General features: G+C 38.8%; 1 protein-coding gene across 1 annotated transcript in view; it reads left to right on the top strand.

The window, feature by feature from the left end:
* LOC104497411 (sodium-driven chloride bicarbonate exchanger) overlaps positions 1-14,187 on the top strand; it is an 86,818-nt gene that overhangs the window by 35,622 nt on the left and 37,009 nt on the right. Inside the window, exons 3-4 of the mRNA XM_010140658.1 lie at positions 1,597-1,743; positions 10,997-11,135. Coding sequence (XP_010138960.1) covers positions 1,597-1,743; positions 10,997-11,135 — 286 coding nt within the window. The remainder of the gene's footprint in view (positions 1-1,596; positions 1,744-10,996; positions 11,136-14,187) is intronic.

The following is a 14,187-nucleotide window of genomic DNA, read 5'->3' as shown; positions in this document are numbered from 1 at the left end:
GAATGGATTAAATTACTAAATTAAAAAAGCAGCCCATTTGCCACTCTGGAAATTATTCAGGTCTTAGGAAGGGTAATCCCATTCCTTACAAAATGTTGTTTTGGGTTTTTTCTACCCAAGGAAGGAGACAAGGAAGTGCTGAGTACTACAATACTGCTATCCTTTGATATCTTTTTAATCAATTCTTCTTATGGAACACAGTTTTCCTTGTTTCACACACCACTGATTGCAATACATTTGGAATACACCAAAGGCAGCAGTTCTCCTTAAATCACTTCTTCTGTTAAATGTAATAAGCGAAGAAGAAAGAGGTATCTAAAAAAAAAAAAAATTCCGCTCATGGCCTTTGCTTCAGAAAAATCTCCTGACTCTACAAAAATAGTCTTCGCAAAACGGATGCCCCTGCTTTCTAGTTTCCTCTATATGAATCAAAGTTGAGGAATTAACTAGTGTGGTGTCCAGAGCCTTTTCTCCAGCTTTTTTAGCTCTGCCTCTGCAGAGAATTCCTGTCAGCCTTGAATTTCTTTGATGTATTGTGACAAATGCTGCCCCCGCTGGAGTCTCCATGGGATTAAGGATCACGTGCTACCTCAGCTTAATGTTCTTGACCTTTTTCAGATGATTGACACTGCTAAATGATTACGGCAAAGCGGCAATTATCCACTAGCTGTGTTATACTCCTTTCAAGGAGAAAATAAATGTTATTTGAGATGAGTAATCTGGACTGTGTGTTTCTGCTGAGTAAATGTAGGAGACCTGCCTGTAGTGAGTCATGATTCCTTTCCCATTTGATCTGTTTTGTGGTGCTTTCTGCACATTTCCCCTGTGCTCTCCTCCTTCTAAATGTTTTGCCGTGCTCTGATCCTGTTAGCCTACATAGCTAAGAGAGCTAAATCTTTTGGGCTTGGTCAGCAACATAAAAATCCTCAGGCTGAGATTCAAAGATGGTGGTAGGCATGGCAATGTATACCTTCTTACGTAGTTTAAAAAGTAAAATAGAAGAAATGAAAGCAACCTGAACTACCAGCAATGTATTTACGATGTGAGCCCATAAACTTATATAGGGAATTTGCAGTCTAGCTTCCATAGTGGTTTATTGTTTTTTGGTCTCTTTTAAAAATTTTCCCTGCAGTAACTTTCCCACAAGAATTCTGTCAAGGTTTGGCTCATAACTAGCAATGAGTTTTGTAAAGTTCCTGTACACACAAAGCAAACAGCAACTTAACCAAATGTTCAATGCAAAGAGATCCATGTGTCTCTGAATGTTACCGTTTTGGAAGACATTTTACAGAACACCTGTCTGGCTTTAGTGGAAGTTCACACACGGAGATGCAGATTTGAAGGGGGAAAAAAAGTCTGGCACTGCATCATAAGGACTTCAGTACTGGGATTTTGACCTGTATCAAGGGGTTGGGTATCTGTGGTGCTAAATCATCATTATTGTAATCAATAATGTTACTATTATTAACATTAGAATAATCAATATTATGCAATTGCACAATTATAATAATTATACCATTAATGCTATTATGGCTATTAATGTTATTATGTTGCCAGAGCCCCTTTTTAAAAGGTAACTTTTTTTTTTACCTATAGGCCACCGGACATTGTTCATTGGAGTTCATGTGCCATTGGGCGGAAGAAAAAGTCACCGACGCCATAGGCACCGTGGACATAAACACAGAAAGAGAGACAGAGAGCGAGATTCGGGATTAGAAGATGGGAGAGAGTCTCCTCCTTTTGGTAAGATGAATTTTATTTTTGCTTAGATCTTTTAATAATAAACATCAGTATGATTATGCATACTCTGTCCTGTTATGGCTGGGACATGATTAGCAGTGGGATTTTGGAGAACCCACTAGAGCCTCTCCAGTCTCTTCTGGAGAGCCAAGATTTGTTCCTCTGATGAAGGGCAGCAGCCAGTGGCAGTCAATACACGAGAAATCTCCGTAATTTCTACCACTGTGGGAGACTGACCCTAAGTTTTCTCATAAAGGTGGACTGCCACCACCACTGAGAGGGGGGTAAGTGCTTTACGGCACCAGCTGCCCTCAGTGAAGACTCTGGAATATTTGACCCTAAAATGTAACATAGGGGAGTTGTGTTTTTTTACAGTTAGTTTTGTAATAATGTTGATGTTACTGGAGTTGCACTGTCAAAGTTGAGACTTTTAAAAACTTAATACTGAGGGTTATGTTTTGAAGACTGAACAGTGAAGAAAAAATTGGCTGTGGTGGTTCTGTCTGGAATTTATTTCAAATGTACAAAGACCCGATACTGCATTGAAACTGGTTTCTTGGAAAACAACAAAGCTCATAAATTATTAAAATAGTTTTCAAAAAGAATATGCATATGTACATTTAATGTAAGGTTAAAAAGAAACAATTGAAAGTTACATTAGCCAAGAAGTGAGATATCTAAAACAATGAGGTAACGTTTTCCGTTGAGTCATCTAGTGCCAGTATGCAACACATTTTGGCTGAGAACTTAGCTCTGTTCTTTCAACTTCTGGAGACCTAGGCTTGTGTCAAAAGTGAAAAAAAAAGAAATTAACTGGCTGAATCTGTCCTTAGTTCTCTTTGACAGCTGTACGTACAATAAAATGGACTGTTCTGTGTTAAGTGAAAAATCAGTTCAAGAGAGCTCGAAGAGCCTCTTGATATAATATATAATTCCCAGCCGTAATGTGAAAAAGGTAGTTTTGTAGTGGTTTTTTAAGTTGGTGTTCACAGTGTGCTTGTCTACAGGCATACTTGCTTGAAGTAAGTGCAGGACTGCACTTTTGTAAGTCACATTTTCACTTATAAAGGTATTGTAACTGTGAATTAAAGGGTGTGTAGGTCACGTCACGTAAATTACTACTTTTATAAAGCCCAGGACAGACAAGATACAGGCCAGAAAGTTGCAAGTCTTCTCTGGATCCAGAATGATGAAGATGATACTCCTCAAAATGCTTGGGTGATAACGAACCAAAGACAGAACTCCTAAACATTTAGAAAAATCTGGAAATATCCAATTTTTCACCCTAAAATAATATCTAAGTAGTTAAATTTGAGGATTTTCCCCCTTGACTATCTGACTTCTGGAAGGTTGGCCAGAGAACCAGACTTTGACCTTTGACATGAGTCCATCCAGGCAAAAATATGAAAGGGATTTGTCGTATTAAGGCAAATGTGAAAACTGCACAGTGATTGAGAGGTTAAGCATAGTCAGTCAGAGCAGACAGACAAAGTTATACGGGGATTAATTGTAGGATATATGCATTCACATCCTTGCTTTTGTTGTGGATTTTCCTTACAGGAATTTCAGACAGGTTTTTGTGCTGCCTGGGGAGAAGCTTTGCCTTTAGAGAGAATATAAGCATAGTTTTTTCTGTGCTTTATTTACACAGAGGGAGCAACAGATACTTCCTGCACTAAATCCAAATCCACTAAACCTGAATAACGCTTCTTAGCTCTCATTCCCTGTGACCACACGGTTGTAACAGTACCCAGAGGCTGAAGGAAGTTGCAAGGAAGACAAATGCACTTCCCACTCTTGATGCAGAGCTCAATATGAGGGACTGTGCTACTTAAGAGAGCAGATGCAAAATAGTCCCTTAATTTATGAATCATTCTGATTTAATTGAACACACAGAAATGCTTAGCTCCCTCTCTCTGTGGATATCTTTTAACACATTTCTGCTGAATAGTAGGAGGCTGTATTCTTGGGAACTGGGAGGGAGGAGGGGAAATAAAAAACATTTCAACGAACAGGTGCAAGAAGAAAGATAGAGAAAATAAGTACTGTGAGACTAGCTGATAGAAAACAGTGCTTTGAAGTAAGTCAGAAAAATACATTAGGATTTTTTATGATACAGGAGAATAAATTAGCAGTGTTTTGAAGCAGTGAAGTATGAAAGGAGGTATAATAAAAGCAACAGCTGAATAATAGAGATGCTGGAACAAGTAAAGGCCTGAAATATTCAGACGAGAAGTGCTCCAGACTGCTCAGTTAACCAAGCGTAGGATGAAGCATTACTTTTTGTCATAATTTATGACTTCATCTGTGAAGTGCCATTAGGTGCAGATCTTGCTCTGCTATCAGTGCTTCAGGGAGCTGTGCGGTGCACGTGGTGATGTGGGCTGTGCAGGCTCCTCTCAGAGTGGGCATGTGCCACCTGGTAGCCGGTAAAAAACAATTTCTCAGTTTTCTTTGTATCAACAAGGCTAGAAAACACCTGTATTTGATATAATGCCCATGGCTGGAAGCTCACTGGTAATCCCTTTGGATCCTGACTGGGAAAGCTGTACCAGCTACTTTCTGAGGGAAGGTTTCTGCAGAGAATAGATTTTAGAACATTTTGGCAGCAGCTCATGAGCTTTTTTTTTTTAATCTCCTACTGTCACTTTTCAAAAATAACTGGAGTATTCTCAGTGTGCAAATTCAGAGCTTGTAGATGAATAATGTGTAGTATATGTAGTTAGTGGAATAAAAAGGAGCCCTGTCATTTGGGGGCACAGATCAGTTACTCAAGTTTTATTTTTGTTTTCCCCACACCTGATTCTCACTCTGTCTCTTGATGAGCTGAGGCTGTACAAGATGTTCCCATTTTGCCATGATGATGTGCCTTTGAATTACCTAATTTGCAGATTTCATGGCTTGCTCATGGAGAAGTTTTTTTGGATAGTAACGATGATAAATGATTTCAAGATCTGGATTTCCACCATCTTGCCTCATAAATCTGCTGGAAGAAAAGGAGAAACCAGTGAAATTATCCATCTAGTTAAAAATGCAGTAATGGTTTACTGAAGGAGTTTATCATTCCGAGCTGAAATGCTGCTGTTGTAATTAAGGCCCCAGTTTCATGACCACTTCAAGCTCCCCTTTCACAGCTTTCCTTGTGGGGCAACGACTGTGGCTGCTCTGTGAATTAAATTAGGGATTTGACGCAAATTAAAACTAGTTGGTCAGAAAAGCTGTTTCTAGCCTACAGCAGCTCCTCGGTGCTGTTTGCTGGGAGGGCAATGGGTGCCAGCCCTGGTGTGGGCTGCAGGGCCACAAGCCAAGGGGACTGCTCTGTCAGCGCTGCGGACTGTGGTGGCTCTGAAACTCTGGTGCAGACCTCCTTTTGACTGGTAGGGTTGCACTACCTTGGTATGCACGTGGCTTTTAGTGGCAGTCTTTAGTGTTTTTTTGATGCCTGTTTTTGCCTGAACCAGTGAAACAACTCTCTCTTACTTGCACTTACGAATTAAAGGTATTTATGTTTCTATTTTAAAATGGGGTGGAATGGGAAGACATCAGGTCTCAGCAGGGTCAGGTCTCTAAGACAGCTTTTGTGAGAGTGAAGTGAACACATCTGTGAGGACTGGGGTCTGATTTCAGTCTCCTGTGGTGTCTTCTAGGACCAGACCTTGTTGGTGCTTGTGCAAGATTTGGTTATTATTTTAAGAAATCTGGCTTTAGTAATTTCTGGTTTTAAAGAGGCTTAAATTTGTAATTCATGATATTGGATGTGGCAAGGGAAGCAGAGCAGTTCTGCAGGTGAGCCTGAGAGAGGATTGTTCAGAAAAGACTCTCTGACAGTAATGTAAGCGGAAAAAGTGAGTTGCAAAGGGGGATTTCTCTTCGTTACTAGAGGGGCCTGAGGAAAGTATAATGAAAGAATTCAGCTGACTGTATTTGGTAGCTAAACTCAAACCTCAAAGCGGTATTAATGGGGCAAATTTAGTTACTTGTAAAGAGTACGGCTGTTGAGAGAATTCTCCTACCCTTAACGATAGGCTTTGTCTGCTGAAGGATGAATTTGGAAAATTCAATCTCTGGGCAGCTGTAGAACAGATTGCAGCAAATCTGGATTAAAATAATGTATCGTAACTGCAGTTTTAACAGTCTAGCAAAAAGAAGAGAACCGAAGCTTGGGAATTGTCTATATTGTCAGATCCAAAAGATGAGATTATTTGTTATAGCCTTGAGGTGATGGAAATAATCATGTGAAGAAAATGCTGAGAGCTTCCTGAAAACAAGATTATATGTATAGGGATAAAGTGCCAGAGGAACAAGCAAGAGAATACTTTTAAGCAAGGGAATACTTTTTCCCAACCCATACATCCTTTCTAAAGTCCGTGAAGAGACTTTCAGAGCTGTGCTGTATGGCCGTTACCTATTTTATGTGGTTTTTAGGAATATCAACTTTGTTTTAATTTTTACTATGTTTTCTACTTTAAAAAAAAAAAAAGTAATTTATGGCCCCTGCCTTTGCTGTGCTGAAGTCCAGGGGAGGAGGTGGGGGGAGGGACCCCATCCCTACTGTCATGGTGAATGCAAGCAGGAGGATCGTGAACATTTGTGTGAAACAATTCTTGCTTTTTTGTAATCCTGTGATTTTTTCACACCACTTCCCCTTTGTTTGAAAGAGTTATGGATGTCAGCTGTGTTGCACCAGTTCACTCCCTGTGTGCAGCCCATCCTGTGTAGTGAGCAATCAAAAAAAAAAATTTGTGTATGTAATATTACTTTAATATGAATGTACAAGCCCGTGAGGCTTGTATTAAATCTTGTCTATGATGTTTACTATCTTATATGAACTTCTGTAATGTAAATTTTATTTTAATGTTCAGCATGTTTTCTACTGTAGGAAAAGTAATTTTTTACCCGTACATCTATGACCCCAATAAGAAGCATTGGCCTAATACTACCCTTAAATGCAGGTTCTCAACAGGCTTAGAATTACAGAAACCTGTTGACAATTGAGCTAATAGCATTGACAGAGATACATTTTTGCACCTTTCTGGAGTTTATCTAGAGCAGAGGACAAAATCTAGATACATTTTTTTAAGTACCCAAGGCTTGGGCAGACTGCACGCTGTTTTGCCTGATGGCAGGGCCGTTTGTCTCAGGGGAAATCCTGGCACACCTGAGGATGAGATGTGGGTCACCGAATGGTGCAGTGAAGCAGGTTGTTTGCTGGGCTGAGTTTATGTGGAGGAATTGAGAATGAACCTGCTTGCTTACCCCAGTCCAAGTCTTGGTTTCACCTTGTTCTCTTAGGCAAGAGGGAGCAGTTCTGACTTCAAATTCTGTTTGCACCTGGGGATGTTTTAAATGGGGGAAATGCCCGTTATGGTTCTTTCCTACAAGTGTTTTGCAGGGTGGGGCGGTGATGTAGGCCACTGTTTCACCTGGCCTCCACTCAGCGCTGTTCCAGAGAGCAGCTCTTTGTGTTGCCCTCTGGGTTAGGTAGTAGCAGTTTTGGCTTTCAGTTCTGCTGTTTTGCCATGTCTGTGCCCATGCCTTGCTTTTGTTTTAGGGATGTCAGTGGCTTCACAGAGTCTTACTAGTGAGCAGTATGTCAGGCGGCTTCAGGGTCACGTCCTTTCTGCAGCACTGAACCCCAGTGTGGATTTGAGATTTTGACTACTGTGTATCCACCAGGTCTTAATTTTTACCCCTTTAACAGTGCAGTGGAGTAGAATCAGTCTCGAGGAGAAAAGACAGCGCAGAAAGAACCGTGCCTCGACTATACCACCCAAGGAGACCTTCCGGTGTGCTCTTTGCAACCGGTAACAGTGCAGTGGAGTAGAATCAGTCTCGAGGAGAAAAGACAGCGCAGAAAGAACCGTGCCTCGACTATACCACCCAAGGAGACCTTCCGGTGTGCTTTTTGCAACCGGTCTTGCCTATCCCGCGTTGGCCTTTTCAGCCATCAGCGTGCTTGCAGTAAGCGTGGGTAAAGCCCTTCCCAAATCTTCGTCCGCGAAGCCAAGCCATGATGATGAGGGGTTATACAGATTTTAAAATGTTGAATATTCAGATTTTCCCTGCATGCAATGAATTGGAGGTATCAGAGGTAGTTCGGATGTGTGAATGCTGTAGGGATGATGAGCACAAGCCCAGAGAAACCCAGCTATTGCACAGAGTCCGGTAGGATGTGCCCGTATGCTGGTGGAGCCACACCAGACAGAAAGCTGCTTCAACTTTTCCTGGCTGAGACGGGTCATTATCCAAGCACAGTTAGTTGTTGACCATACTCCTGTTTCATGCTAGTCTTTCTGTCCAGCCTCAGCTGTCCCCAGGGATTTCCTGAACTGGTGATGAGCCATTTGCTTGGAAGAATCACCAGCTGCTTATTGTGGAACTTTAAATTAATATTGCATCTAGTAAGTCAGTGCTCTGATATAAGAGAACTGCAGTGATAGAAATACTAATATAACAAATTAGTCCTGTTAATTTAATTTTTTAAGCTTAATCTAGCTTTCTTTCATTACTTTCCAGAAATAGCAATAATAATATGAAGGATTTCTTTTTATGCTGGCTGTACTACTTGAAGTAGGGGTAGACACAGCCAATTTCTGTTCTTCTACACTTCAAAAAATATTGAGTATCTTTGGTTGCAAATATTATGCTTCTACACTGAGGATTAAGTTAGCACAGTTTGACAGTCATGAATTGAAGTATTCTTTCATAGTATTTTTGAATTGCATATTATTTATTTTTCATATAACACATTAATGACATTTGTTACTCCTATGAATAAGAGCCAAATCCACCTGGCATTGCTCACATGAGTAATCCTTTTAGGTCAGTTTTATAAGTAGACCCCACATACCTGATTTTAAAAAAAAAATTGTCTTAATTCTCTTAGGGTGTTGTCCTTGAACTATAAAGAAAACAATAACTCTTTTTTTCCTCACTTTCCAGCTTGGTGTCTGAAAATCAAGCTGTGGTTTGCAGGTTTCAGACACCAATACAAATTACAGCAGCCAAGGAAGATAGTCAGAATCTAGCAGATAGTTTTAGTGGTGTGTTAACAAGAAAGAAGGGCATATTTTGTCATTTATATATTTTCTTCACTGTTGTCAGTCAAGTAGCTCTATGTTACACAGAAGACCCAGTAAGAGCAAATCAAAGCAGTGTTTCCTTGTTACTGCTCACCTGACTTCAGGAGATTTCTGAGATTTCTGAGTGCTTTTCCATGAGTATAATAACAGTCATGAAACTGCAGCTCTGCTGTAGAGCACTGCTCATTTATTACTTAACTGTAGCTGTTGCTGGAAATCAGTTCTAGTGCTGATTTTGTCAAACGTACAGGAGGTTCCTGGCAGTGCTTATTCTCAAATTCTCAGTGCAGTCCAGCTCTCTACCAAAGTGGCTTGTTTTCCATGTTCTGCCATAGTCATATGCATTTGTCCTTTGCAAGTTCATATCTTGTTGAATTTTGTCCTTCTGACAGATAGTTTCAAAAACTTGCACACTTCTTGACGAGAATGTACTTTCTAGTCTCAGATTAAATCTAGATGTTTGTATTTACTTTATCCTTCTGTAGAATGTACAGGCATGTGGATACGAGGAACATAATTTAAAAAAAAGAGAGAGAGGCAGGAAGGGAGTCTAGAACAAAGGTTGAAATGGTCTTAAAGAAAAAAGGGGACTGAACAGTGAGAGAGAAGGGTAATAAAAGAAAGGGTAAAATGGAGGAGATTCTTGCTGTCCTTTAATGATTCGCCAAAAGTAATTTCTGTACCGTTATCTACACCACTGCAGTTCCATTCTCTAGAGCTTAATAGTATCTGAGCCCATCTCTCTCCCTTCTCTCCCTTATTTCTTCTCAGGTTTCATTTTTTTGCTTTGGGAAGGAGTAAGTAGGCTTGACCATACTATACCTTTACACTCTGTTTAAACAAATAGACCTCAGCTGAAAGCTGTCGTGTGTTGTTTGTATTTCATTGCTGTAGCAAGTTTGCTACTACTACTATCAAAAAAGGGATCTTAACCACTGAATTTAATCTCCTGTATCAGTTGCCCATTAAATTATGTTTGAGAATGCTTTTGATCAGATCAATAACTAGCATTCAGTGAGTGCTGTCATCTAATTTTTTCCAAAATTCAGAGATCCTGGAGATCCTATTCAGTGATAATCTTTTCTGCTAGATAGAAAATACTGTAGCTTGTCTTACAAATATGGTTGTGTAACAGACCTTCATTTAGACTATGTTCAAGGAATCGCTGAGCTGTTCTGCTGGATAATCAATTTTTCAGTTGACTTGCAACTTGGCCCCTATCAGTTCTCACAAAGGCCTTTTGGTTCCTCTCAGAAATCTAAATTACAGTAGCAGAAAAATTAACTATGTATTTTTAGAGAGACTGGGTTTCATTCAGAGTTTGTTCATTTGAGATTTGTATTTAAATAAACAAGTTTTTTTTTTTTTTTAGAGACTTAAGACATTTGAGCTATGAGCACTCAATATACGTGTATGTTAAGGTGCTCTGTGAGTTCTGGAAATTTTCTCAGTGATATGAAAAAATAATAGTATGTCTCCAAAATATATCTAGTGGTCTGCACTGAAAGGTTATGAAGAAAAATAACTGGTAATAGGAATACAAAGGAAAGAGAGAGACCGGAAGAATAAAATGTAGAAGTTGGGAGAGATATATGGTTTGTTCCTGGAATGGCCTAAGCATGTAGAAACAGTTTACAAAGAGGCAGAGGATGGTATAGATAGTGCTCTGTTCTTTTTGAAGTTCCTTGACGTTAGAGAAGTTTCTTTTGTTTTTTTTTCTCCTGCTAGGTAAAACAAAGAACGCACATTTAATATACCAGCCTTGTGAGCTGAGCTAGATCCATAGATTTAGACTTACAATGTGGCAAAGTAGTTTTTTAACACTGGAGTAAAAGACTCTTATCAGCAAGACTCTTACCTGTGCTGCTGTCTGTGGTGCCTTTTTTTCTGTGAGGTACCATTCCAACTTCCAATAGTCACTACTTCTGTACATTGCATTCTATTTTCAGATGAGTGTTTAATTAGCAGATTAGACAACCACAGTAAATAAAGAAGTCTCAGTCTGAAGGTGTTTGTGTATGAATGTTCTTACAACATAACTATAATAATGTTTTCTGTGTGGCAGTAAGTCATATGGTTGATAGAGTCTGGGTAATCTCATGAAGTTTTAGGTATTTGCTTGCTCATGGCAAAGAAATTGGTGTTCTGGACTTGATACTTTTATTTTTCCTCAGATACCCCATCCCAAAGGGTACAGTTTATTCTTGGAACAGAAGATGATGACGAGGAACACATTCCTCATGATCTCTTTACTGAGCTTGATGAAATTTGTTGGCGTGAAGGAGAGGATGCGGAGTGGAGGGAGACAGCAAGGTGAGTGTTTTCATGAGGTTTTAAAAAATATCTGTTGCTGTTGGTTGCTGATGATTGATGAATGAATGATTTCAAAGCTGTGGCAAGCTCAGGAACAGATTTTGGGTATAAAGCCTAAATAAAACCATAACTTTAATCCTTAGACTGCTAGTATTGCAACAGCATTTGTTGTTTCCCAGAGCCAAATGGTTGCAGATGGATTTATGAAATATAGGTCAGATCGAATATGAAGGGGGAAAAAAAATCGAAGTAAACCTATGATGTATATGAATTAAAAACTATTGGTTTTATTTGTGTTTTAGTTCATCATTTTAAGAAACATTCACACTTCATATTGCGTTTGTTTCCTCAAGAAACTGGTAAAATTACCATTATAAAAAGATTAAAGCAATTACTTTTTAAAGATTAAAGAAATTACTTTTGGAGCAATAGAACTTTTATATGTGTGAACTGTCAATGAACAGTTGATTTTGAGACTTTGAGTATTCAATGTTGGATTACTTTATTTCTGCAAAATTAGTGTAAAAAGGCTGTTCAGATTGTATTTCTGCTGAAAAAATTAACATTGGAAAAGAACTTTTTTTTTCTGAGTGTATGTTTCCTTGAGTGCCTAAGCAGATGACTTGCGTAGTTTCATCAAGACTTTACATTTCCCAGCAATCCTTGCTTCATTTTTCTTCTTTCACCCTTAATGCCCTCTTCCCCTGCCAGTGCTTCTCAATAGAGTCCGGAAGGCTGTAGACCACGTTTCTGATATCAGTAGGATAAAAACTGTGGAATTTTTGAAAGGATTTTGTGTGGAACTATATATGTGGGCTGTTTGGCATAAATATGGCTGTTAGCTTGCCCTATAATTTTACTGCTAATTTCTGCTTTCCCAGGGTGCCACAGGATTTTCTATGACCTTCCCTTATATGTCCATAGGAGGCATAGACAGATGCTAAATATAGATCTTTACGTGTCGAAAGTTCTCATACAGGGATTGTGCTGCAAAATGAAACATAGTAGTGTTCCTAAATAATCTTATTAATATTCAGACAGAGAGAGATTCTAATCAAGTTAATCATCTGTAGTGTTCTCATACTGATTAGGAGTATCTTCTAGGAAGGGTATCAGCTTCTATTGTGATCAAAAATAAAAATCACTGTGGCTTATGGAATTTTTAATTAGGGAAATAGCTTCTTTAGCTCAACTGAAATAAAAAAACCCTTTGTAAATCATCAAAGAGCTGTGTTTCTGAAAATTATAACAATCAAGGTAGAATTTGAAAGGAATAGGTGAAATAAAGAAATTTCTGTTTAGATTGACCTGTCTGTATGTACAGCCTTCCCAGTTGCCATTTGGGAACTAAAGAATCAATGATGTCTAACAGCAACAAGATGAGATTGTTGAAAAAGGATGGGAAAAACCAGGGAAAAGGACAAGAAAACTATAGTTTTGGGGCTCAGAAAATACAAGAGTGAAATATAATAGCTGATAGTAAAAGTTTATTTTACTTTAAAAAAAGATGAAAAAGGAAGAGTGGAGTTCTCGTGCAGAAAGAACTCGTCAAAATAAATGATCTTTTCCAATCTGGATCAAAAAATTTCAAACAGCATTTGACACCGGGTGGTTGGCTGTCAGGAAAGAAGGAGATGGCTCTGAAATGACCAAAATCAAAATGAAGGCAAGAGTCCAAGTGCAGATGAGAGGGTGCAATAATTTTCATCCTAGCAAGCTGTAAGAGCATGTATTTCATGGGTATGGTAAATCTCGTGTTTCTGTGAATCTGACAGGTGGGTCGGTGTACTGTAACAAACGTAGCAACACCATTCAAGAAAGGATGAGCATGGCTGGAACAAACAGCGGCCTGATAGTCACGTTTGAAAGCTATGCTAGGCTTAGGAACAATATTTGAAGGAAAGAAAAATGGTAGACTTGGAGTTAAGTAGAAAATTGGATAAAATGCAATACAGTGGTGTATCATATCAGACTAAGTAATTATTTTTAATCAGATAATTGTTTTTTGTTTTTCTGACAAAGAAGAAACAGTGGATCTAATTTTTTTTAGTAAAGCATTTGATACGATGCAGCAGTGGGAATTTATTACTTAAACCCTGTTCTAGTGTAAAAATTGTATTAGTAGGGAAGGAACTAATTGGAGAGGTGCAGCAGGTCATGCTGAAAGATTAACTATTAGTGAGGAAGGTAGTGGAAACTAACTTTTGGATAGTTAGTCTTAGTAAATAGCTTTATTACTGAATGACAAAAGATAGGATTATAGTAATGAAACTTGCTGAAGATTAGAAGTTAGAAGGTATTGTTACTCCAGATAAAGATATCATACACAAAAAGGCAAGGTGACTTTCAGTAAAGTAATAGAAATGGGATGCTGTTTAATAAGCAAGATCATATACGTACAAACTAATGGATCACTTTCAATATCGATGGTTGATTTAGGACTTCAGAAATTCTGATTTGATTAAAAGCCTGGTATAGAGAGGATACACATGGAGTTTGTTGCTCTTGCAGCCTCATTACGTGTTTTCTATCTGTGTGGAAAATGCCACTGGAAGTATTTGTAAATCTTATTGTCTGGCTTTGGACATAGTTGCAAGTTGATGAATTTAAATGCGGGTGATACAGGGGAAGACTCAGTCGTTAGCTGCACTTAACGAGAGTGATGGCACTAAGTGGTTCTGTATTCACTTCACCAAGCTCTGCATGGGCTGAAGGGTTGGGTCAACTTTGAAAGTGAAATCTTTATCTTTGTATTTTCAGTTTTATTGAAAGTGCGTGTACGATTCAGACTTAAATTTTCTTGAGAAGATCTTGAGCAAACTGTGTAAAATTCTTTGAGACATTTTGTTCTTGGTTGATCAAAAGAATAACATACCAAAGGGAGCCCCGGAGAAGATTTGACTGAAGTTTTGTGTTGTCCTCTTCTGGAGTTGTGGCGTGTTCTTTTTTTTTTTTCTTCTTCCTCTGTCCCTCAGCACTTAGGTTTGCCATTCTCCAGTTTCTATAACACTTCTCATGAGCAAAAGCACTCCTGCAGATTAATAAGTAGGAG

This window comes from Buceros rhinoceros, unplaced genomic scaffold (assembly GCF_000710305.1).
Source record: "Buceros rhinoceros silvestris isolate BGI_N320 unplaced genomic scaffold, ASM71030v1 scaffold12727, whole genome shotgun sequence".
Taxonomy (NCBI): Eukaryota; Metazoa; Chordata; class Aves; order Bucerotiformes; family Bucerotidae; genus Buceros; species Buceros rhinoceros.
This window is presented reverse-complemented; position numbering and strand designations above follow the sequence as displayed.